Below are 26,658 nucleotides of genomic sequence, written 5' to 3' on the forward strand. Positions count from 1 at the left end.
AACCAATGGTCTTCGTTTAATTTAAACGACATTTGTTCACTTGATTGCACAATAACAGAAGCTCAGAATCTATATAAGTTAAGGGAAAACTCAGTTTTTCAATCAAAGTCTTATTTCTCCCCCTAGATCTGTACAAATTCCTGTTGCAATATCAGTGACCTTATCCCCTTTTGACAATTGCGACATTGGCAGCTGTAACAGTGACAGATGTCACGCATGCGTAAACAAAACAAGACTCCGTCAAGGATCCGTCTGTCGTGTCTGCGGTGTGTTTTTCTTCACAGCCATGTTGAGACCGAAATTCGATAATTCGAGCGACGTTTGAGGCCCCCGTTTCACTGAACCGAGCGAGAATAAAAATGCCCAAGTGCGATGCCAAGACCAGATACATCCCCGCGACCTTCGCATGGACCCTGCTCATCGTCGCCACCACTCTGTTCTTTTACTATCCGTGAGTTATTTTCGTATAGTTTCCTCACATTATTTCGAATGAACAAACCTGTTTTTACACCTGAAACGATTAATATGCGTCCTGGTATAGTGTAAACGCCGTTTCCGGTGGTGTCCGTTCGCCCCCCCCCCCCTCCCCCCCCGGCCCCGGTTTAATTAGCTGTTTGTTGACCTAAGATGTACATGTCAAATTAAGAAGGTGTTTCCCAATCAAGTGTTTATGGGCTCGGATTTCTTTATAAATAGCCCCATAAAGGCTCAAAAACGTAAATAAGGGGCTTTCTTTGGCCTCATCAGTCTCTTCAGTTTAACCTTTCACCTCCGAAAGCCTTTTATGCCAAACAGTGTTAATTATCTAATAAAATGTGCAAAATAAATATTGACTTCTGCATGAATAATACCACTGATTTTAATTGGCATGATAAGAATTTAGAGATATGACTAGACCATCATGTCTCTCCCTCCCCAACTGTTTATTTTGCTATGGAAATTGTTGCTTCCATTGTCTTTTATTTCATGGTGATTTATGTAAATATTTACTGTATTATGAATAATTGCCCCCCAGTGATTAACATGATAATAATTTAGATAAGCGACTATTGGGTGACCTTGCTTAGTTAATTGTAATTTAATTTTTTTTGATATTGCATTATGTACTTGACCCTAGGCTTAAATTGTGGTATTAATAATAATAGGCTGATTAGTGAGAGAATTAAGTTAAAAAATTGGATATCACTTACACTATCGGACAAAAGTAGAGAAACTTCTAAAAATTCTTTGATTTACGGAAACCATGTATTTAAATTAAATATTTACTACAAATATTGTAGTTCTCAACAACTGCGTTTTTTTACCGCATTTTACATGCCTCTTATCAGTTGTTTATTTACAATAAAAGAATTCAAATATTTTCGGATGGACATAAGTAGAGAAACCTAAATATCAATCGTCCAAATTTAGTATTTAGTTCGCTTTACGTGAGTTCTGTTGATAGTTTTGCATAGTTTTTTTAATCAACATGCCTCGCAGAAGATATTTGTCTGAAGACCTTCGTAGAAAAATAGTTGATGCACACAAGAGTGGTATACGACAAGTGGACATTAGTAAAACGCTTAATTTGCATAAGTCCGTTGTTAGCAAGACAATTTCTAATTTTAAAACACGAAATTCAACAAAAAACATTAAAAAAAGTGGCCGCCCAAGAAAAACAACCAAACACATGGAAATGATGATAAAAAGAATTGCCCAGTCTGATCCTCACAAATCAGCAAATAAAATTTTAAGTGAATTACCTGGTGTTAATGTTAGTTCTAAGACCATACAAAGACGACTGAGGGAAGGAGGATTATTTAGTAGAAGAGCCGCTAAAAAGCCGTTTATTAGCAAGAAGAATCAGAAGGCCCGACTCAACTTTGCACAAAAATATTTGCATTGGACAACCAACAACTGGAAAAAAGTTCTTTTTACTGATGAAAGTAAGTTCAATTTGTTTGGGTCCGATGGAATCTCATGGGTACATCGACCACAAGGCAAAAGATTCGATCCAAGATATACACAGCCTACGGTAAAGCATGGTGGTGGCTCCTGCATGGTATGGGGTTGCTTCTCTGGGTTCGGTACAGGACCATTACACATCATTGAGGGTATCATGGATCGATTTGTGTATTTAGACATCCTACAAAATGTAATGCTACCCTTTGCTGAGGATAATTTACCTTTGACTTGGATATTCCTAAAAGATAACGACCCCAAACATAAATCAAAGGTTGTCAAAGATTGGTTTTTATCGGAAAATATTAGGGTTATGGACTTTCCTGCGCAAAGTCCCGATCTTAACCCGATTGAAAACCTCTGGGAGGAACTAGACCGGCGTGTAAGGCAACATCAGATCAGTAATAAAAATGATCTTATAAAAGTTTTACAAGATTCCTGGAATTCTATTGGAGAGGAAACCATTATGAAACTGTTGGAATCCATGCCAAATCGATGCCGCGAGGTGATTGCCAATAAGGGATACTCTACTTACTATTAATTTTTCTAAGATAGAAATAAGAAATAACTTGTACTTTTGGAATAAAATTTAGTTTCTCTACTTTTGTCTCATAAATATTTTGTTTAATTAAATTAAATCTTAGGATTTTCTTCTACAATTTATTTTACTTTATACAAATTAAGTCTTAACAATTATTGTTGATTTTCATTATGTGTAGAACTGCATTAGTTTTGAAGTATTCAAATAAAACGCAAATTTAAAAAGTTTCTCTACTTTTGTCCGATAGTGTAAATGCGGTTTTGTTAATTGTTATTGTTTAACTAGTGTTAAAGTCTGTAACTTTGCTTGAGGTCAACATTTACTAGATTGGGACTAAAAGCAAAATAACTTAAGGTGCACTACTCTTAATAGAAATAGAATAGAGAATAAATAAATAAAATGATAGTCTGGCAAATAACCCTCTTGGACTAAAGCAGGACAGGTGCACCTGGAAGAAACAAAATAACTTATCTACTAGTACATTCTTAATTCTTTTTAATGCATCAACTTTCAAAAATATGCAAGATGTCTCAAGAATATACAAAACTCTTGCTCTGAAGATGTCTTCACTATAGGCCGAAACCTTACAAAAATAACTCCTCCACAGGGCGCAGTACTTCCTCCCGACCCACCCATGGATCCCAGCCTGTCAGGCGGTACTCACCTTCTTCGTCCTGGCCAACTTCACCCTGGCCACATTTATGGATCCAGGCATCATACCCAAAGGTACCTCAATGTGCCCCAAAGTTCTTTGCAATAAATTTCTGCTTTTAGCGCCCCCTGACGAGGACAGAGACGACGACTTCCGCGCGCCCCTCTACAAAAACGCGGACATAAACGGAATTACCGTGCGAATGAAGTGGTGCGTCACCTGCAAGTTTTACAGGCCACCCAGGTGTTCGCATTGTAGTGTATGTAACCACTGTATCGAGGTAATTGTATGAACGGTGAAGTGGGGCTCAGGTTTAATTCCCCAAGTGTTTTTTTTTAGACTTTCGACCACCACTGTCCCTGGGTGAACAACTGCATCGGCAGACGGAACTATCGCTTCTTCTTCTTCTTTCTGATCACCCTCAGTTTGCACATGATCAGCATTTTCGCTCTCAGCTTGATTTTCGTGCTGCACAATCAGAAAAGTATACCGAGTACCGAACCGATTGTGGCGTATCCTTTTTTCTGCTTCATAAACCCCTCGGAAAGTTTACTTAAAAAAATTCCTTAATAGTGATTTTTTAGTATTGGGCTAATGGTTGTCGTAGCCTTGTTAGCTATCCCGATATTCGGCTTGACAGGTTTCCACATGGTCCTGGTGGCCAGGGGCCGAACCACTAATGAACAAGTGACTGGGAAGTTCAAGGGGGGCTACAACCCCTTTTCAAGGGGCTGTTGGCATAACTGTTGCTACACCCAGTTTGGGCCCCAATTTCCTAGGTAAGCGTAATTTCATTGCCCCTTTTGAGGCTCCCCTGGGCAGTATGTTTGTCTCTTTTCAGCCTAGTAAAACCGTATAAGTACAATGTGAAAAGGAAACATTGCCCCCATGGCCCCATTGCCACGATCACCAGCGATAATCAGGTGAAGACTTACATGGACAACAGCAATGGGGTCAGGAATATCAACTCGCATGCTTATAATAAGGTAAGCATTGACGAAGGTTTCTCAAAAAACGAAACGTGGCACTTTATAAATGATTTCCTTTCTCTCCGTTAGATGTCGCCGGGTCGGGACGCGATGGACATCGACATGATGGAGCCGTCCGCGTCTCAGTCGCAGGACTGCGAGCCGACGCCCCCCCTCCAAAGGCACGGCAGCAAGAGCAACTTCTTCTTGCCCCCCACCTCGATGGCCCCCCCACAAATTCATCAGAACATGATGATGGGAGGGGGCGGCGGGGGGCCGCCCAATGGCGACGACTCGCCCGCCCGACATCCGGTCATGCGCGGGGCGTACTATCCGGCGCGGGGAAGCCCCCATCCGCGCCCCAGGGGGGTGGAGGGCTCGAGGGGCGGCACTCCTGACAGTTTAGGTGAGTCGTTTTTTGTTGCCTGAAAATCAGGATTTTGAGGGTTTTTGGAAAAAATGTTTAGAGAGAGGAAAGATGCTCTAATTCTCGCTCTAAATATTGGTTTTTGAATTGCGGTTATACCTGTAATAGCAAAAAAGTTACAAGGGAATTAGTTACCAGTGTGACCTGTTTCACAGTTTGATTTGAGGATTTTACAAAAATTTTAATAATTTCTTTGCTATTAGAGTTAGAGACTTGATTCAAAAACTGAGAAGTAAAACAGCTAATTTTCTAACTTTTATGAAACTATACATTTTTGTGATAAATCAACAGTTTTTGAGAAAATTGAGAATTTCTGTTTATTGCCATTTTTATGATTTGATGATATTCCAAAAATTGGGATAACTTTTTTGCTATTGCAGATAGAGGTTTGATTCAAAAAGTGTTAAAAAATATAGCCAATTTTCCAACTTTTCTATTACCACACATTTTTCTGAAATATTAACCGTTTTTGAGAAAATTGAAAATTTGAATTTTTTGTCATTTTCATGATTTGAGGATTTTTCAAAAAATTTGATAATTTCTTTGCTATTAGAGTTAAAGACTTGATTCAAAAAGTAACAAATAAAACACCTAATTTTCCAACTTTTATGTAACTAGACGTTTTTCTGAGAAATTTACAGTTTTTGAGAAAATTAGGATTTTAGGTTTTTTGTGTAATTTTCATGATTTTAGGTTTTTTCAAAAGTTGGGATAACTTTTTTGCTATTGGAGATAGAGACTTGATTCAAAAAGTGTTAAAAAATATAGCCAATTTTCCAACTTTTCTACTACTAGATATTTTCCTGAAATATTAACAGTTTTTGAGAAAATTGAAAATTTGGATTTTTTGCCATTTTCATAGTTTGAGGATTTTTCAAAAAATTAGATAATTTCTTTGCTATTAGAGTTAGAGACTTGATTCAAAAAGTAGGAAGTAAAACAGCTAGTTTTCCAACTTTTATATAACTAGACATTTTTCTGAGAAATTTACAGTTTTTGAGAAAATTAGGATTTTTAGGGTTTCTGTCATTTTCATGATTTGAGGTTTTTTCAAAAATTGGGATAACTTTTTTGCTATTGCAGATAGAGACTTGATTCAAAAAGTGTTAAAAAAAAATAGGCAATTTTCTAACTTTTCTATTACTACACATTTTCCTGAAAAATTAACAGTTTTTGAGAAAATTGAACATTTGGATTTTTTGTCATTTTCATGATTTGAGGATTTTTCAAAAAATTGAATAATTTCTTTGCTATTAGAGTTAGAGACTTGATTCAAAAAGTAACAATTAAAACACCTAATTTTCCAACTTTTATGTAACTAGACGTTTTTCTGAGAAATTTACAGTTTTTGAGAAAATTAGGATTTTAGGTTTTTTGTGTAATTTTCATGATTTTAGGTTTTTTCAAAAGTTGGGATAACTTTTTTGCTATTGGAGATAGAGACTTGATTCAAAAAGTGTTAAAAAATATAGCCAATTTTCCAACTTTTCTACTACTAGATATTTTCCTGAAATATTAACAGTTTTTGAGAAAATTGAAAATTTGGATTTTTTGCCATTTTCATAGTTTGAGGATTTTTCAAAAAATTAGATAATTTCTTTGCTATTAGAGTTAGAGACTTGATTCAAAAAGTAGGAAGTAAAACAGCTAGTTTTCCAACTTTTATATAACTAGACATTTTTCTGAGAAATTTACAGTTTTTGAGAAAATTAGGATTTTTAGGGTTTCTGTCATTTTCATGATTTGAGGTTTTTTCAAAAATTGGGATAACTTTTTTGCTATTGCAGATAGAGACTTGATTCAAAAAGTGTTAAAAAAAAATAGGCAATTTTCTAACTTTTCTATTACTACACATTTTCCTGAAAAATTAACAGTTTTTGAGAAAATTGAACATTTGGATTTTTTGTCATTTTCATGATTTGAGGATTTTTCAAAAAATTGAATAATTTCTTTGCTATTAGAGTTAGAGACTTGATTCAAAAAGTAACAATTAAAACACCTAATTTTCCAACTCTCATGTAACTAGACATTTTCCTTAGAAATTTACAGTTTTTGAGAAAATTAGGATTTTAGGTTTTTTTGTAATTTTCACGATTTTAGGTTTTTTCAAAAATTGGGATTATTTCTTTGCTACTGAAGTTAGTCACTTGATTCAAAAACTGTTAATAAAAGCAATCAATTATGCAATTTTTATATAACCATGCTTTTTCCTGAAAAATTGACTGTTTTTGAGAAAATTCAGAATTTAGGTTTTTTGTAACTTGAGGAGGTTTTTCCAAAAATTGGTATAATTTTTTTACTATTACAGTTAAAAATTTAATTCAAAAAGTGTTAAGAAAAACAGCTAAATTAACAACTTTTATATGACTATACATTTCCTCCTGAGAAATTGACAGTTTGAAAATTGGAGGTTTTCAATTTTCTCTCAAAAATGTATGGATTTTTAACAGGAAATACCGTCAACAAAACTGAAACGTCACACGAGGGTCAATCTGTCAACAAAAAAAAATGCAAATGGCCAATTGTTAAAGCTGTCAAGTATATCATTTATTTTTCTAAACAAAATTCCACCCGTCAGACGTGCAAAAAGTGACGGACAATAACAATTTCAATATGCATTGAAAAAGTCATGACTTTGAGGGAAGATCCATCCGAAGACTAGATATATGATTAAATGGCCTTCCCTCAAGCCAGATCTGACTCCCATAGAAAAATCCCTTAGATTATGCGGTTTCTTGGCATGCCTCGAATGCACCGCAGAATTGTCATATATTTCAAATATGAATTAAAAATGTCGGTTTTATATATGATGGAAATATAGTGGTTAGAAAATTTGACTAAATATTATCGTACACGTTATATATATTATATAGGGAAAAAATGTATAATTGTAAATAGTAGATAAACGTCAAAAAACACTAACAGGCCGACGTATTTAAAAAAAGGTGGCGTGAGTAAAAATCTATTAACAAAAGCTATTTTCTGATTTTTACTTAAATACAGCATTTTGCATGAGAAACTTGGAAATTGGGTTTTTCCCCTAAAATACTGGAAAAAAAGCCAAATTATCATCCTTTGAACAGTTTTCCAGCGATTCCCTATTTTAGTTGCAAATTAACGAAAACACCTGCCTGAATATTGGATTAGTAGAATTCTAATTATGTGGCACCGTCTTTGTTGCTCACATGCATTAGCCTAAGCTAAATAAGGATGAAATTCTACATGTTTTTTTGCTTCATTGCAGAAATTTAAAGATTCTTCCAGGCACATCAGTGGGAGCCTTTTTCCTTTGTCAGATGGTTATATGCACTCAACTGCATAGACTAAATTACCATTTTTCTCCAGGCAGTTAAATGCGAAATCTGTTACTCCCTTTGATATGGCTAAATGCACCTTATTGTCTGATATAATGAAAATATTCTTCCAGGCACTCGCGAGCTTGTTATCTTCTTTTCTTTTTGTCAAATGGCTAAATGCACTCAATTGCATGGACAAAATGAACATATTTTTCTCCAGGCAGTTAATTGCAAACTGTGTTACTCCCTTTGATATGGATAAATGCACCTTATTGTCTGATGTAATGAAAATATTCTTCCAGGCACTAGAGAGCCTGTTATCTTCTTTTCTTTTTGTCCAATAGTTAAATGCACTCAACTGCCTGGAATAAATTAAAAAATTCTTTTAGACAGTTGAATTGGAACCTGTTATTCCCTTTTCCTTATGTTAAATTGCGTTAATTTAATTGTAACAATTAACACACTGAAACTCCTTTGAAAAATATTCAAATTTCTACCAGGCATTTGATCTCTCATATCAAATTCAACTGTACAAGAAACCATTTAGGTTAAGAATAACAAATTTCCAGTATTTTTTTTTTAATTGCTTTAAAATAAAAAACGATCATTTCAGGACCCCAAAGGGCTTCGCCCACCATGCAGCAGCGAATCAAAGCGCTGGGGGTTCCCACCCCCTTGGCCATGTCTAGTCCAGTGAGAAGGTAAGAGACACACACCACCAAACGACTGATTAATCATTATTATTATTATTATTTATATATATTTTATTTATTTTTTTTTGACGACAAACGTAGTACTTTTTTGTATAGACAGTCGCTGAATAAACGGCACTGATTTATTTTTTTTTACAAACTTATTTTTTATTTTCCTTTGCATGGTTTTTTTTTAGAACTTTTTCGCAATAATTAATCAATTTTACGCTTATCAGGTAAGTACTGTTTGCTTACCCTCCCCATAGCCTTCCCCCATTAAAATCACAAAACAGTTTTAGCACTAATTAAAACTCTTTATTTTATTCCCAACACGTGTTTCGCTAACGATGTTGGCATCTTCGGGAGAAGATTATTAAAACTAAACTAAAATCACTTGCAAGTATCCTTATGTACTAAAGATAAAACTAATACAGCGAAAAATCCAATGGAGCATGAATGAATAAATGTGAAACAATAATTAAACTATACGCTATTTAAAAAAAAAAACATCAAGTCTTTTTAGTCAATAAAGCCTGCTACAGCCTAAAGGAGTCCTTGTATTTTATTCTTTTATTAAGTAATTAAATTACTAAATAATTGAATGAAATTATATTGAACTGATAATTCCATGTCCTCCAGGTTGTTTTTGCAGTTTAAAACTGGTGCAAAGTTAAGACCCTTATTAAGAACGTCAACGATATTAATAGGTTAATAACCTCAAACATTATTCTTAAAAATCACCCCATGCTTGATACTATTAATCAGTTTATCTAAAAGTGAATTTTTTAAAAAGTGTGTATGCTTCTAACTCTAAAATGCTACATTTACTTCAATCTACAATCTAACCATTTTTGGCAAAAAAGGTCTATTTTTAATTTGAGATTAATTGTAACGATTATTATAAGAAGTACATAGGACAATCAAGAAGATCAATTAATGTCAGATTTAAAGAACATATGTAGCTCATAATGACATAATGGCAGAGTTGAAAAGTCAAGTTTGGCTGAATATGTTTTAAATACTGGTCACTTTGTATTGATAGACAACTTAAAATTACTTAAATCGGTTAATAACAATAGAAAATTAGATGCATGCAATAATAATAAAATCGTTTACTTTAATCAATACAATTAAACGGAATGGAAAAATTGGAAGGATTGAAAAAATACAAATCTTTGCTATTTTAGTATTTAAATTCACGAAACATTTGCTGTTTTAAGATACAGATCCTGTTATCGTGAGCTACGTATTACCCAAAATAATACCGCTTGGTTGCGGCTTGCAGGCGGCAGAATTTTTTATTTTTTGAACCTGGAGTCAGCAGACCTCACTTTGCTGTGTTACTACACGTTGCAATAATAATTTTTGAGCGTTATTTTCGTGTTTTTTTCACCATGGCTGTTTATACCCCTTCCGAAAGAGTTCAACCAATTAAATGGTTTTATGGAGGCAATTCGGCAGTACAATGTAGAGATTTGTTTGAAAAACGGTTTTAAATGTGGTTACAAATTTTGAGAAATTTTTTTGTCTTCAAGATTGTAAAAAATGCCACACAAAACGTCAAGAACCACCTGTTGAAATGGTCCAGGATATAGAACGGCGGGAAGAAATGGTTTGCAGTACCCTAGAACTTGATTCGACACGGTCCGCTAGAAGTGTTGGAGAGGAACTGGGAATGAGCAATAAAACTGTTGCTCGTATCTGGAAAAAAATATGGGTACAAATGTTATGTTTCAAGTATTCAAAAACTTAGGAAATATTTCCTGAAGACCAATGGCGAAAAATGGAATTTTGTGAAACCATGATGGAAAAGGCAAATGAAAACGAGTATATTTTAAAAAATATTTTGTTTTCTGATGAATCTTCTTTTGCCATTACATGGCAGTGGCGGCTCGTGGGTCAATCTTCAGGGGGGTCATTTTGGTTTGAAAACTTATAGTTTACTTTAATAGAAAAAAACAAATCAAACTATTGATTTTTTAAAGTATTTGAAAGATCTTTTTGTCATTTATATTTTGGATAAAAAAAATAGACTTAGATAAAACTCAATAATATTTACCGAGATATTTACCCTATTAAGGGTAAAAATAACTTTAAATGCTTAAATCGTTTGCCGAAAATTAACTTTGCCTTTTTATTAGAGTAAATATTTTAAATAAAAATATAAGAAAAAGGGTATAAACAGGTTATCGAAACCACTCTACCCAGAACCATCGTACGTTTTGGAGATCGGCCGAAAAAGGACGAAAATGCGTATAAATTTACAAAAAATATTTTTATCGGCTTATGTTGACTCGCCGCTTTTTGCAGGATAAGTTGATGGGCATAGCAGTGCTAGCAATAAAGTGTGCATTTGGGTATATTTCTTTAATTTTTGTTTATACTCCTACCAGTTTACCGCCCATGACTGATGCACCATCGTAACTTTGGGCAATTAATTTTTCAGGTGCTTGATTAATTTTTGATAATTGAAGTTCTTCCAATATTACATTAGTTAAATGTTGTGCTGTGGCATCTGGAGGGTTAACAAATTTCCAAAATCTTTCATGTGCAATCAGTTAATACATATTGCAATATGACAATCATCTGCGTTTTATTGAAGCTGACTTGAATTGCCACAAAATTTGTCTGGCCAATCTCCTTAATTATATGAGTATGTACAATGGCTAACATTGATTCGAAAATATCGTTCTGAATTGTTTTTGATGTGCCTTTAAATACTGTACTTCTTTCAATATGTTCTTTAAACATTAAATCCAGTTCAGAAACAAAATCGATAAGGCCCAGAAAAATTTCAGGATTATTGGAGTTGATACTTTCGTCATGACCGCGCAATGCAATTTCGAAAACTCCACAAAATTTTACACAGCCGATTAGTTTGTTTAAAATATACCTATTTTTAGAAACCGATTCATTAAAGTCATGCACAGATTTACGATATACACTATCAAGTTGCTGTCTTATGTTAACACCAAAGTATATAGTTTTCAACTGTTAGACTGTGTTAACACGTCCTAAACTTGCGTAACTCATTGATGAATTTATATGAGTAGTGGAAGAAGCAAGCTTTGTAATTTTCACTTTTAAATGCTTAATGTCAATTACTCCATTTTTCGCCCATACAGCGTCATTCGAAAATAATAAAGACGGGTAGCAAAAAAATTTCTCACACTGCAGCCACAAATCCAATCACACAAATTGTACATTGATTCTTTAAAATATTTTTGAATATCTTTACCCCTATCCTTTGTTGTTTGTTTTAAATTCATATTTGGTTTTGGTCGACCACTTTCCTTTTTCTCAAGCCGTCATAATTATTTAAATTAAAATCTGCTGGAACATCATAATTTAATGTTCCAGCAGATTTTAAGGCAATTATTTCGTGCGGGCGGCAAACAGTAACTATTTAAAACAAAACTGAAAACATTCATCCAGTCGGGCCGTCGACTACGTTAGCGATATAGGACTGAAAGGTGACTCTCACTCCCGCCCACGAAATGCTAATCTGCCTTCTTTGTTCTATTTTACATGCATTTCTCCATAAGCCATAAGAACTGTATAGGGACAATTTAAAATACGGCCCAGCCACGGGCTTGTGACGTTAATAATATATTTATTTGTTTTGCCAATGCAGACTGCTTAGAGAATTTTATAATTCACAATGAAGTTTTAGATAAAAGATATTTATAATAAAATTGGGATTTTTATGAGATTATTTAAGGGGGGTCATTGACCAATTGACCCTAAGAAGGAGCCGCCACTGTTACATGGCAAACACAATCCTTGTATTGTTTATTGGTCTCAGGAAAACGAGCACAGAAGTTTTCAGTTTCGTACCCAGTACTCGTATCCTCAGAAATTGAATGTTTGGGCAGGCCATTTTTTATTAATGGCACTTTCAACGCCCAAAAGTACTTTGAGTTGCTGCAAAACCAAGTTCTTCCTGCCATTCAAATCCTACCTGATGTAGACCTGGGATCAGTTTATTTTCTGCAAGATGGCTGTCCTGCTCATAACACGGCTAGGGTAAAAGAATTTTTAACTAATACTTTTCCTAACCGCCTTATTAGTGGGACTGGCGATATTAAATGGCCTCCTAAATCTCCAGATTTGTCTCCAAATGACTTTTATCTGTGGGGTTACCTTAAGCAGATCATTTACAAGCATGAATTTAGTAGGCCAACAAATTTAGAGGAGTTGCGAAATAAAATTGTCGAAGGTACCGATTCCATTTTACCTGAAACTCTTTTGGAGGTGCGAAATAGCTTCTACGATAGGTTAAGTTTTTGTTTAGCGAAAGAAGGCGGTTTATTTGAGCCTTTATTTAAAAAATTATATGTCGTTAAGTTTGTTTATTAGAGTTTTATTTCTGATTTTTTATTATATTTTTATCAGAGTTGATATTTTATTTTTTATTAGAATAACGCTTTAATTTTCATTATCCAAAACACAGCATATTAAACATTTTAAGATTACAATTCTATGCGGGTTTTACACATTGTCATGTCTGTAAAAACCGCATTAGAATAAATATTTTAAAAATGCCTGGATTTAAAATTAAAAATGCCGTAATATTTTGGGACATTTTGTCGCCAAACGACGCAGCTCCCACGAAAGTCAGACGTTTACTTATCCCGTCCTCGGGCCGGCCGAGGCGGTGCTCTGTCGCAGGCTTCCTACAAGCGTGACGTTGCAAAATTTCGCCTCTATGCGGTTTCCTATAAGTAACGAATGAAAACACGATCTGTATAATATCTTATTTGTTCCCTAAAACGAAGTTCTGTGTGAATTCTTAGACCAAGTTTTTGCACAATTAGTAAATTGTAATACTGTATCCCCCTCTTCTATATTAAGATGTAACATTAAACGATCCCTATACTATACCGAAAACTATTGCAGGAGATTAAGTGAATTGATAAGCAATCTGTGGTGTTCTCTTAATTCTTCATTAATTAACGTTTTTGTATAGTTTAGTTAGTGCTTAAGATTTGTGCCTCATGCTTTATTGGATTTTTCAATACTCCTCTCCTGAAGATGCTCGCATCGTTCGAGAAACACGCGTCGCAAATGAAATAAAGCGTTTTGGTTAGTGGTAAAACTGTTTTGTGATTTGAGTGTCACACTAAAGCACTCTCATTAATTAAATGTTACTTAAAGGTTCTAAAATAGTTGTTTAGGTTAACTCGCTCATCCGGCCATCTCATCCCCCACCACCTTTTCACTCCATCATCTCTCTCACTCGGTTTCCTTTTACAGGTGGACCTGACCGCTTGACCTTCCCGTCATCCCCCCTCCGCCCCCGCCCGCTAGAACCCGAACAATAAACAAGCGTTCGAAAACTCCTCTCTCACTCATCGATATTAATCCTTTTCTAACCGATAAGTCAATAATAAAGACAGAGACGACGATAAAAAAGAACAAAAAACGACTTTTCGAACGCCTCCCTTTAGTAGTTCTCGCTTGTGCATTTCGCAGGTCGAACCCGAGCACGCCGACGCAGCCGCGCAGGCCCGATTTTATCGGGGTGGTTTATGCGCAGCAGCAGCAACAACAAGCGACCGCTGCGCAGCAACAGCAGGCGAGCGGGAACTATTACGAGTTTCAGCCGCAGGAGCGCGGTGGCGCTGTCGTCGGTCAGTACGGGGGAAGTCCGCAGCGTCGGTTCTTGTCTGAGGGCGAATTAGTGCGGCAGGAGCAGCAGCTGAGTTACCCCCGGTCGAATAACACGGTGGATAACATTAGGGAGTTGGCGAACTCGCCCCAGAGGGGGGTTTATATGTGGAAGGATACGTCCCCGAGCGGTGAGTGTACTTTTTTGTGGCTGTCATTTATTGAATCAGAAACAATTAATAGATCAAACCTACACAAAATAGTCAAACATATTTTGGTATGTTTTATTTTATTTTATAACAACACCTTTACGTCTTTGGAGACATGGACTTCTTGTTGTACTATGAAGTTGGAGTTGACAACTCCGTTTTCAGCTAACTCTTGGTGACTTGACTTTGAATTTTGAGTTCCCATTTTGAGTTCTACTTCACTTTTTTTTTACTAACTTAGCACACCACTAGCATACTTTAGCACTCTGCTAACAATATACACATATATGAATGTGCTACCAGTGGCAGGATCGCCATGTAATGTCGGGATCAAATATAACACATGAGAGCCTTTTTTAAATATCTTTATTCAAAAAACTACATTTCATCACTTACACTTATTGTTTTATATAATTGCTTACGTTTCTAAACGATGTATTGGAATTCGGGTATTAAAATAATAAAACCTACTTACTAACTAGGTTACCTTGCTTAACCAGGTTAGTATAACAATTCGTACAAGGATAAGTTATGATGTTTTAATTGTTATGAAATGAACTTATAAACTTACTTCTACAGGATTTCTCGCTTATGGAAAGAGATAGAGCGATGCGGTTTTCGCGAAACCATGGTACTTTTTAATAAAACCAAAAATGCACTAATCAGATTTGCCTTAGCTAACTTAGCGTTTGTGCTATAGGGTGATTTAAAAAGAAATATTTAACCAAATTATATTTATTAACAGTATCTAATTACATAAAATTATTATTAAAAAATACAATATTTATTATAATACTGATACAATCCAGCACCTAGATATGATCTTAAAACTTGCCAGGCTACCAAGTTTCAATTTTGGGTTTTTTTGCTTGGAAAATTTGCTTTTTGGAGTCCATTTTTTTTCTATTAGGGTTAGAGCCTTCATTTAAAAACTACCATTTAGGAACCCATATTTCCTAACACGCTGCCAAGTTTCAATTCTTTTTTCAAAGAAAAAGTTCAAATTTTGGGCAATTTTGGTTTTTTTAACATAGAAAATGTTGCTTTTTGGGGTCCATTTTTTTTCTATCAGGGTTAGAGCCTTCATTTAAAAACCACCATTTAGGAAACCATATTTCCTAACACGCTGCCAAGTTTCAGCTCTTATTTCAAAGAAAAAGTTCAAATTTTGGGCAATTTTGGTTTTTTTAACATAGAAAATGTTGCTTTTTGGGGTCCATTTTTTTTCTATCAGGGTTAGAGCCTTCATTTAAAAACCACCATTTAGGAAACCATATTTCCTAACACGCTGCCAAGTTTCAGCTCTTATTTCAAAGAAAAAGTTCAAATTTTGGGCAATTTTGGTTTTTTTAACATAGAAAATGTTGCTTTTTGGGGTCCATTTTTTTTCTATCAGGGTTAGAGCCTTCATTTAAAAACCACCATTCAGGAAACCATATTTCCTAACACGCTGCCAAGTTTCACTTCTTATTTCAAAAAAAAAATCCAATTTTGGGCATTTTTGGTTTTTTTAACATGGAAAATTTTGCTTTTTGGGGTCCATTTTTTTTCTTTTAGTGTTAGAGCCTTCATTCAAAAACTACCATTTAGAAACCCATATTTCCTAACATGCTGCCAAGTTTCAGCTCTTATTTTAATGAAAAAGTTCAAATTTTGGCCAATTTTGGTTTTTTTAACATGGAAAATTTTGCTTTTTCTAGTCCATTTTTTTTCTATCAGGGTTAGAGCCTTCATTTAAAAACTACCATTTATTAGGAGAAGTGAAACTTGGCAGCGTGTTAGGAAATATAAACCATATTTCCTAACACGCTGCCAAGTTTCACTTCTTATTTCAAAAAAAAAGTTCAAATTTTGGACAATTTTGGTTTTTTTAAGATGGAAAATTTTGCTTTTTGGGGTCCATTTTTTTTCTATCAGGGTTAGAGTCTTCATTTAAAAACTACCATTTAGGAAACCATATTTCCTAATACGCTGCCAAGTTTCAGCTCTTATTTCAAAAAAAAAGTTCAAATTTTGGACAATTTTGGTTTTTTTAACATGGAAAATTGTGCTTTTTCGAGTACATTTTTTTTCTATTAGGGTTAGAGCCTTCATTTAAAAACTACCATTTAGGAAACCATATTTCCTAACACGCTGCCAAGTTTCACTTCTTATTTCAAAAAAAAAAGTTCAAATTTTGGACAATTTTGGTTTTTTTAAGATGGAAAATTTTGCTTTTTGGGGTCCATTTTTTTTCTATTAGGGTTAGAGCCTTCATTTAAAAACTACCATTTAGGAAACCATATTTCCTAACACGCTGCCAAGTTTCAACTCTTTTTCCAAAGAAAAAGTTCAAATTTTGGGCAATTTTGGTTTTTTTTAACATAGAAAATGTTGGTTTTTGGGGTCCATTTTTTTTCTATCAGGGTTAGAGCCTTCATTTAAAAACCACCATTTAGGAAACCATATTTCCTAACACGCTGCCAAGTTTCAGCTCTTATTTCCAAGAAAAAGTACAAATTTTGGGCAATTTTGGTTTTTTTAACATGGAAAATGTTGCTTTTTGGGGTCCATTTTTTTCTATCAGGGTTAGAGCCTTCATTTAAAAACTACCATTTAGGAAACCATATTTCCTAACACGCTGCCAAGTTTCAACTCTTTTTTCAAAGAAAAAGTTCAAATTTTGGGCAATTTTGGTTTTTTTAACATAGAAAATGTTGCTTTTTGGGGTCCATTTTTTTTTCTATTAGAGTTAGAGCCATCATTCAAAAAATTAACATTTAGAAACCCATATTTCCTAACATGCTGCCAAGTTTCAGCTCTTATTTTAATGAAAAAGTTCAAATTTTGGCAAATTTTGGTTTTTTTAACATGGAAAATTTTGCTTTTTCTAGTCCATTTTTTTTCTATTAGGGTTAGAGCCTTCATTCAAAAACTACCATTTAGGAAACCATATTTCCTAACAGGCTGCTAAGTTTCAACTCTCATTTTAAAGAAAAAGTTCAAATTTTGGGCAATTTTGGTTTTTTTTAACTTGGAAAATTCTCCTTTTTGGGGTCCATTTTTTTTCTATCAGGGTTAGAGCCTTCATTTAAAAACTACCATTTAGGAAACCATATTTCCTAACACGCTGCCAAGTTTCAGCTCTTATTTCAAAGAAAAAGTTCACATTTTGGACAATTTTGTTTCTTTTTTTAACCATCTTCCAGGTTCTCTTCTAAAGTGAGGCAATAAGAAAGAGTAACAGTTTAGGCAAGTGAATACTGACAGAATCAGGATGGCTTCCTGCGACGATCAAATCACTTTTAATACCAATAAATCGATTCTTTAATATTAAATCAAAGAACAATTGTCACACTAAAAACGGTAATTTTTCCACATTTTCCCTGTTTTTTTTTTTTTTTAATTCCAGGTTATCCCCCACCACAGGCCGACTTTTACCGATCGAACCCGACTAGTCCGACTCAGCAGCAGCAGCAGCAACTCAGCTACGCGCCGCCCCCTCAACAGACCAGGACGTACCACCCGGCGATGAGGGGCGGCGTGGCGGTTTATCCGCCCCCCAGTCCCCAAGTCCACCGGAAAATGGGCGCGAACGCGCCCAACGTGGGCGACAACAGGCGCAGGCCGATGTCCTTTGTCCGGTTAGTAACAATATTATTCAAAAAATGATTTATTGTATAGGGAGTGTATTACACTCTCAAAAAACAAATACAGAAACTTAAATCGTCAAAATTATGAAACCAATTAAAAGCAGATTGAAAGAAATCGATTTATCCAGACAAACAACTATTAACGTTAAGTCTATCACCAATTAAATGAGTTACCGTTTCTCATTAACACTTTAATACTTAACATAGAATTGTAATGGAGATCTCCGTATTCCATATCTGTAGTATACTACACAGGATTTTTTATGAAAAGTAATCAATAACAAAGTAATTTTTTATGTTTATTGTGATTAAATCAGGACCTGTCTTAAGAACACTTGGAATGTCAGGCTCTACCTTGCGATCTCTTAAATTTTTCACAGGTTAAACATCGAGATACAGAATTAGGTTTTCAAACGATTCAAGCTTCTCCAAAATGTATTCTAGGCAATTGGGGTTTTTTTTAATAATAATAATACGGTAAAGTGGGGCTACTTTGTGACAATTTTTTAGGTTTTTTGATGATAAATCATGTAAACTTGCAAATAATATTATTTTAGATATACCAACTTATCGTTTCATATTTGTTCTTTCTTAATACAAATCGATAACTCGACATGTGAAGTAGAATTTGAGAAAAAAACAAAATAAAGTCACCCCATGGGTCGGGGTTATGTTGTGACAAGGATCATTTTGTTTGATATTTAACGTGAAATACAATTTTGGCACAAAGTAACACCCATGCTCTATTTATATACAAAAAATATATAATATTAAAATTTTAAATAAGGATATTTGATAGATAGAAACACATAAATAATTACAAAATAACTTTTATTTTACAGGTCTAAATGCTCTTATCCGAAATATTAACAAAATGTTTATTAATGTGTAGATAACTTTAAACAAAAGAAAACTAAGTGATAAAACTGGTGGTAAATAATATATGATACACCTGTGATTACACAACAAAATCACTTAACTCTGGAATGTCAAATAACACTCTTCTTCCACGTTGAATTGGGGCATTTATGCCCATAATAATTTCCTCATTTCTATAAAATATCTCGTCTTTCTTTTGAGGCCACTTCCACTGCTTTCCAACACGTTCCATCACATTTACTGTCGCTCCTATGCTGTATACGGTCGTAACTTGACCTGGAAAATACTTTCCCTCTGACTTTTCTGCTTTTTGGGCTACTGCTCTTTCTTCAAGTACCCGTTCATCTTCATCACTGGAAAAATGTTCATCCCATGGACTGTCATCACTTTCCATATATTTAATTTGGTCCTGATTTTTACTGGAACTATCTGATGTTGATCCATTATCTCGACCGCTTTTTAGGCGTTTCTTTTGTTGGATGCCGGAGGGTCCATGTTGAGGGTCATCGTTGTTTTGCGTATTCTCAGCAGAAATGGGAGCAGATGGGATGTTAAAATCACTACTACTTATGCTTTTACCTGGTGGAACGTTTAGGCGCTTTCTTCTTTTGATCTGCCTCCCTTTGGTTGCGTCAGTCCTTACATTGGTAAGGTGTTGAATAAAACTATTACCCACAACCTCAGCTATTTCGGTATCTGCTGTTACAATACGAGTGCATAAACGGTCCATGACCTCGTTTCGATCTAAAGGATAAATGCCTGTCTTTCTAAAACCAGATCTTAGGCTATCAGGTCCTCTCTCTTCTAACTGACTCATCAGCTTTTTTAAAAGGCTTGGAAATTCATCCTTTGGTATGGAAGAGACTCTGCTGCCGTAGTTGCTTGCCTTCCACTCGTTTAAAATTTTGCGCCATTTTTCCTTCATTGGGCGGACAAAGGCCACGTCAAGTGGTTGGAGTAGATGCGTTGTATTAGGAGGTAAAGGTATAAAGCGGATATTATTAGCTAATAATATAGTTATTAAATAATTCAGTTTTTAATTCTTCTAAAGCTTGAATCACATGAAAAACCACTTCAACTACCTTAGAAAGCTGGAAAACCACCATTTAATCATTAAGACATTTGGTCTGTAATCATCACAACTCGTCTATTATTTTAATACATGCAGTACTCGAATAAGTTTCCTTAACGCTGCATCTTCAGGAAAGAAAAATCGGATTTTTTTTTTCTTAATTTTTGTGTTGTTTCTCAGGGCTCTGGAGATGTCCGACACGGTGGATTTGGGGGCGCAGGGGCACCCGATGACGCAACGGCCCTCCACCCCCGACCGCACGAGCGTCTACGACATGAATTACGAGATTTCCGTATAGGGGCGGAGAGGGCACTCGTGTCGCAGGTGAGATTTTTTATTTTTATTTTATAATTTAGTTTTAGGGGTGCGAAAACTTCCCCTTGGTGTGTTTTAAAATTTATGGAGAGAAATTGGGGTAGTTTGTTTACTGTAAAGTGCATTAGAAAAGGACGTTCATTTTCTAACTTTTAGATAAGTTTTTGAGTATTTAATAGTTTTTGAAAAAATAGACATTTTTTGGATTTTTCACCATTTTTATGTTTAAGGCATTTTTCGAAAATTGACGTAATTTCTTTGCTGTTGCAGTTAGAGACTGAATTCAAAAACTGTTAAGAAAAACTGGCGATTTTCTAACTTTTACTTAAGTACCATTTTTCTTTAGAAGTTAATGTTTTTTAAGAAAATTGCAAATTTCGGTTTGTTAGCCTTTTTTTTTATTTTGAACAGTTGAAAAATTAAGATAATTTCAATGTGATTCAAAGTGTCCGAGGAAAAAAAATAATTTCCTTACTTTTATATTAGTATGAAAATTTTTGAGAAATCAAGAGCTTTTCAGAAAATTGAGAATTTGGGTTTTTTGCCATTTTTGCAATTTGAGGATTTTTCAAAAATTGGGATAATTTCTTTGTTATTAAGGTTAGAGACTTGATTCAAAAATTGTTAATAAAAACAGCTTATTTTGAGACTTTTATGTGACTATACATTTTCCTGAGAAATTGACAGTTTTTGAGAAAATTTGGATTTTCTGCTATTTTTACAATTTGAGGATTTTCCAAAAATTGGAATAATTTCTTTGCTACTAAAGTTAAACAGTGGATTCAAAAACTGTTAATAAAAATAGACAATTTTCCAACTTTTATGTAACTATACATTTTTCTGAAAAATTGACAGTTTTTGAGAAAATTGGAAATTGCAGTTTTTTGCCATGTTCATGATTTGAGGATTTTCCAAAAATTGGGATAATTTCGTTGTTATTAAGGTTAGAGACTTGATTTAAAAACTGTTAATAAAAACAGTTTATTTTGAAACTTTTATGTGACTATACATTTTCCTGAGAAATCAACAGTTTTTGAGAAAATTGAAAATTTGGTTTTTTGGTCATTTTTATGATTTGAGGCTTTTCCAAAAGTTTTGATAATTTCTTTGCTACTAACGTTAGAGACTTGATTTAAAAACTCTTAATAAAAACAGCTTATTTTGAAACTTTTATGTGACTATACATTTTCCTGAGAAATCGACGATTTGGGAGAAAATTGAAAATTTGGGTTCTTTGCCATTTTTGCAATTTGAGGATTTTTCAAAAATTGAGATAATTTCTTTGATATTAGGGTTAGAGACTTGATTCAAAAACTGTTAATAAAAACAGCTTATTTTGAAACTTTTATGTAACTATAATTTTTTTTGAGAAATCGACAGCTTAGGAGAAAATTTAAAATTTGGGTTCTTTGCCATTTTTGCAATTTGAGGATTTTCCAAAAATTAGGATAATTTCGTTGTTATTAAGGTTAGAGGCTTGAATCAAAAACTGTTAATAAAAACAGCCTATTTTGAAACTTTTTGTGACTATACATTTTCCTGAAATAATTACAGTTTTTGAGAAAATTGGAAATTTGTGTGTTTTGTGATTTTCATGATTTGAGGTTTTTCCAAATATTAGGATGATTTCTTTGCTATTAGGGTTAGAGACTGGATTTAAAAATTGTTAATAAAAATAGACAATTTTCCAACTTTTATGTAACTATACATTTTTCTGAAACATTGACAGTTTTTGAGAAAATTGGAAATTTGAGTTTTTTGCCATGTTCATGATTTGAGGATTTTCCAAATATTAGGATGATTTCTTTGCTATTAGGGTTAGAGCCTTGATTCAAAAACTGTTAATAAATACATTCAATTTACCAACTTTTATGTGACTATACATTTTTTTGAGAAATTTACAGTTTTTGAGAAAATAGGAAATTTGGATTTTTTTGCCATTTTTACGATTTGAGGTTTTTTCAAAAAATTGCGTAATTCCTTTGATATTGCACTTAGCGACTTTATTCAAAAACTATAAAGAAAAACCACTGATTTATTAACTTTTACTTAAGTACAACTTATTTTGATAAAATTCAAAATTTCTATTTTTTACCATTTTCACACTTAACCCACCTGTATGCACAGAAACAATGAAAATCCCTCCCAATAAAAATGAACCTTCTTACATTGATCCAGACTGACAAACAAAAAAATTCAGGTGTCAACGTTTCGATTTTATACCAAACCACCCTCAGGATCCCAAATATTCCCGCATTAGCTAGCAATCCTCTATAGAGACGCATCCTGAGGCTAACTTAGCATAAAAAAAACCGATACGTCCACACCTGAATCAGTAAATCGAAATTGTTTAATACCAGACGTTTCGTGCCCAACCCGACCATCCTCAGATTAACCCTCTTTTGTTTTTAGGGATGATTGAGTGCCCTAATGGCGATTATCCGTTTCTCTGTATCAGAGACTGGGGCCCTAATACCTTAGGGCGCGACACATATTAAAAAAAAAAGTAAAAAAACACGGGAGGCGCAGGTCACTTTCATAATAATGTTTGACGCGTGATTTGTTTTCATTTCGGTTAACTGTACAACGAAAGTGATATATCAAATTGTAACAGTGAACTTCCCTCCCTCCCTTTCCTCATCCCCTTCCCCCAGATTGTTGTGCGTAGATTTGTTGGGGTGTAAAAACGATCCTTAATAAACGCTAAAGGTGCTAAGATGTTCCTAGAAAAGGGTTTCATCGCCCCCCAATTTTATTTTATTTTTTTGTTACTTTATTATTACCCCTTTCCGCAAAAGTCTTAACTTGTTTGTACATAGTTTACTACGCCCCCTGTATGTGTATGTAAATAGTTGTCTGTGTAGTGCGAGAACTCTCTCTATCTCTATCTATCTTTATTAAATTAGATAGTGTGCGTTATTTTGTTTAAATAAGTGCCAAAAACTCCCCCTCACCCCTTAAGTAAGACGCCATCTACTGTAAAGATTATCGGTGTGACAAGGACAAAAAAATATATATTATGTTTGTTGCACGTCGGTTGGTATACAGGGTGATAGAACCAGGAAGCATTTACTTACGCCCCCCCCCCTGTATATGTGTGACCCTCTCCCTCCCCCCGAGTCCACTTTTGTCGTGTATGTTAACCCGTTTTCTTTGTACTTATAGATTTGTAATATAGTTTTTGTTAAACCCTTATAAATAAATTGTGAAAAGAACGTATTAAGGGGTTTTTATTTATATATAGGAATAATGAATGGTCTGTTATGCGTTTCGTTTAGGTGGAATCATCAAGGTTTACGGTATAAGCGAATTTACTTAGAATAGATGATATTTGAAGTGTTTTTGCTATTATGATTCAAAAACTCTTAAGATCTCCAGACTATTTTCTCATTTTTATATAAGAATGAAATTTTCTGAGAAATTGCCAGTTTTTGAGGAATTTCAAAATTTTGATTTCTTAGCATTTTCAGGTCTTAGGCACTTTACAAAATTTTGAATAACTTTTTTGCTATTAAAGATAGAATCATGATTGAAAAACCGTTAAGATCTCCAGATAAATATCTCACTTTTATATAAGAATGAAATTTTCTGAGAAATTGACAGTTTTTGAGAAATTTGAAAATTTGGATTTTCCAGCATTTTTATGTTTTCTGCACTTTACAAAATTTTAGATAACTTTTTTGCTATTAAAGATAAAATCATAATTGAACAACCGTTACGATCTCCAGATAATTTTCTCACTTTTATATAAGAATGAAATTTTCTGAGAAATTGACAGTTTTTGAGAAATTTGAAAATTTGGATTTTCCAGCATTTTTATGTTTTCTGCACTTTACAAAATTTTGGATAACTTTTTTGCTATTAAAGATAAAATCATGATTGAACAACCGTTACGATCTCCAGATAATTTTCTCACTTTTATATAAGAATGAAATTTTCTGAGAAATTGACAGTTTTTGAGAAATTTGAAAATTTGGATTTTCCAGCATTTTTATGTTTTCTGCACTTTACAAAATTTTGGATAACTTTTTTGCTATTAAAGATAAAATCATGATTGAACAACCGTTACGATCTCCAGATAATTTTCTCACTTTTATATAAGAATGAAATTTTCTGACAAATTTACGGTTTTTGAGAAATTTTAAGATTTTAATTTTCAGCATTTTTATGTTTTCTGCACTTTACAAAATTTCGGGTAACTTTTTTGCTATTAAAGATAGAATCATGATTGAAAAACCGTTAAGATCTCCAGATAAATTTCTCACTTTTATATAAAAATGAGATTTTTTGAGAAATTGACAGTTCTTGAGAAATTTGAAAATTTTGATTTTCCAGCATTTTCAGGTGTTCTATACTTTACAAAATTTTGTATAACTTCTTTGCTATTAAAGATAGAGTCATGATTCAGAGACTCTTAAGATCTGCAGACCATTTTCTCATTTTTATATAAGAACGACATTTTCTTAGAAAGTGAAGGTTTTTGAGAAAATTTAATGTGTGATCCTCAAGATTTCTGATAAAATGGAAATATAAGACTTACTCAGAATTTATTAACTCACTTTATACATACATTCATAAAAAATAAAATATCTCTCTAAAACTATGTTTCTTCCCATTGGAATCATCAGTTTTTTTTTAAACCATAATTAAATAGCACCTGCTTATTAGGCCCGCGTTTCCTTCCTCAGCAGTCAGTCGTCATCAGGATTTTCTTATTAGGGATTAATATAACTCACTAAACATACAGATACAATAAATAAATAAATAAATAAATAATTTAAGAGTCAATTCCTCCTGAGTCGCAGGCTGTTCTTGTAACTGCGACACCGACGCACCAACTCGAACTTCCGGTACCTCATGCAGTGCCATTGCGGGATCTTCTGCATCGCCACTAAAATCTGAAAAAAAAACGAAATCTTCCTGATGATGGACTAACTGACGGACGAAACCTTTGAGTTAAAAACCGAAAGGTCTCTTGCTTATTGTCTCCAAATTGAGAGCAGTAAACACAATTATGTGCGCCACTTTTCCGGTTAATAAATACGACTTAACCGCGAGAGGTCAACATACTTGGGGGAGAGATTATTCGGTGAATAATTTTTTAAATAAAAAGGAAAAACTCTTACCGGGTCCACGTCGGGCGTAGGGAGGGCGGCCCCGCTCAGCACCACGCAGAACAGCAACAGGAACGTGCGAAAATTCATTTTTTACTTTGCGACTCTTCGCATCTGAAGGCGATTGCGACCGCGTAACTTTTCTACTGCGCTTAAATCGGTTCGGTTTCAATTAAATAAACGGTTTCCAAGTTATGCAGATCCGACCCAGATTTAGGCGCGTGGTACGTGTTAAGTGAATTATGGAATTAGAGTCGATTTAACACCCCTTTGACCCGATTTTTTACAAAAAAAAATGAATTGGGTCGAAGTTGTTTTGAATTTCCCGCAGAAATGTTGTCTCTATGGTTGCTACGTAGCAAAGGCCAATGTCGGAATGACAGCATATTCCTATTTTGTTGCTACGTAGTAAAGCCTTACACAACCAAGTAACAATTAATTGTTTACCGTTGAATATCTAAACATCTCAAAAAAAAATCATTAAATTCCTGCCATAACTAGCCACACTCCATTGGTTGCTACATAGCAAAGGCCAGCGATCCCCTCTACAACTCCCTAATAATATAATTGACACCTGTCACACCCTATGTTTATGTTATTACTGTTTCCGATTTGGGACATCCATTTATTGTATTTATTTAAATTTAAGTTATTATAAGCAATATTGCGTAGCCTTTTAAAGGCTCCTTGACTCTGGTGAAGTGTGTGGTCTCAGTAAGGAGTAGCAAGAAAGTAAGCGGGGTTTCTCGATCAAAAGGTTTTTTGCATGAAATCCAACCTTAAGACTCCCTTCAGACCCTCTCCTCCCACCCATTCATTTATTTATATTCGTTTCGGGGGCCCCTTTAGGGCTTATTGACTGATTTTCTTCAGTGTTTTTCTAAAAAGATAAACAAATTTTCTGAGGTTAGGGTGCGATTAAGCAACGTCATCTGTCAATCGATGTTGCTCTCTGTCGACAGATGGCGCCGCAAATGTTTAAGGTCACGGGGTTGTGAAAGGTATATAGATGTACGTCATAGGGCGCTTTTCCTCTTGCTTCAACTTGTTTTCATGTTCCTAATTTTACCAAAAATCAATAAATTATCGTATTTTAATGAATTTTTCGATTTTTCCAGGTTATTCGAATCCATAGGGAGATCTGACTATTTCCCAACCCCCTATAGTCACAGGGGAGCCAACCAGGAAGAAATGGAGGGGGAAATACCGAAGTACTTCCGGATCTATTGAATTGTGTACATTTTATTATTTAATTACTGTATTGTAAGTTCCTACAAACCTTATGTAATTAAATTGATTTTTTTATACTA

At 34.2% G+C, this 26,658-nt stretch overlaps 1 protein-coding gene across 2 annotated transcripts; it reads left to right on the forward strand.

Annotated features, from left to right (window-relative positions):
• The first annotated feature begins 217 nt into the window (after positions 1-217).
• On the forward strand, positions 218-26,658 carry LOC126747253 (palmitoyltransferase ZDHHC8). Of its 2 annotated transcripts, none has more exons than XM_050455779.1 (12): positions 218-451; positions 3,090-3,208; positions 3,257-3,414; positions 3,474-3,646; positions 3,719-3,913; positions 3,976-4,120; positions 4,193-4,508; positions 8,439-8,526; positions 13,993-14,318; positions 17,728-17,959; positions 20,100-20,243; positions 26,467-26,658. In XM_050455779.1, the coding sequence occupies exons 1-11, from the start codon at positions 360-362 to the stop codon at positions 20,215-20,217; spliced, it is 1,962 nt and encodes a 653-aa protein (XP_050311736.1). In that variant the 5' UTR covers positions 218-359; the 3' UTR covers positions 20,218-20,243; positions 26,467-26,658. The 2 variants fall into 2 exon arrangements, with proteins under 2 accessions (XP_050311736.1, XP_050311734.1); XM_050455777.1 differs by lacking the exon at positions 26,467-26,658 and adding an exon at positions 22,647-23,453.

The sequence above is a fragment of the Anthonomus grandis genome, chromosome 19 (genome assembly GCF_022605725.1).
Source record: "Anthonomus grandis grandis chromosome 19, icAntGran1.3, whole genome shotgun sequence".
Lineage (NCBI taxonomy): Eukaryota > Metazoa > Arthropoda > Insecta > Coleoptera > Curculionidae > Anthonomus > Anthonomus grandis.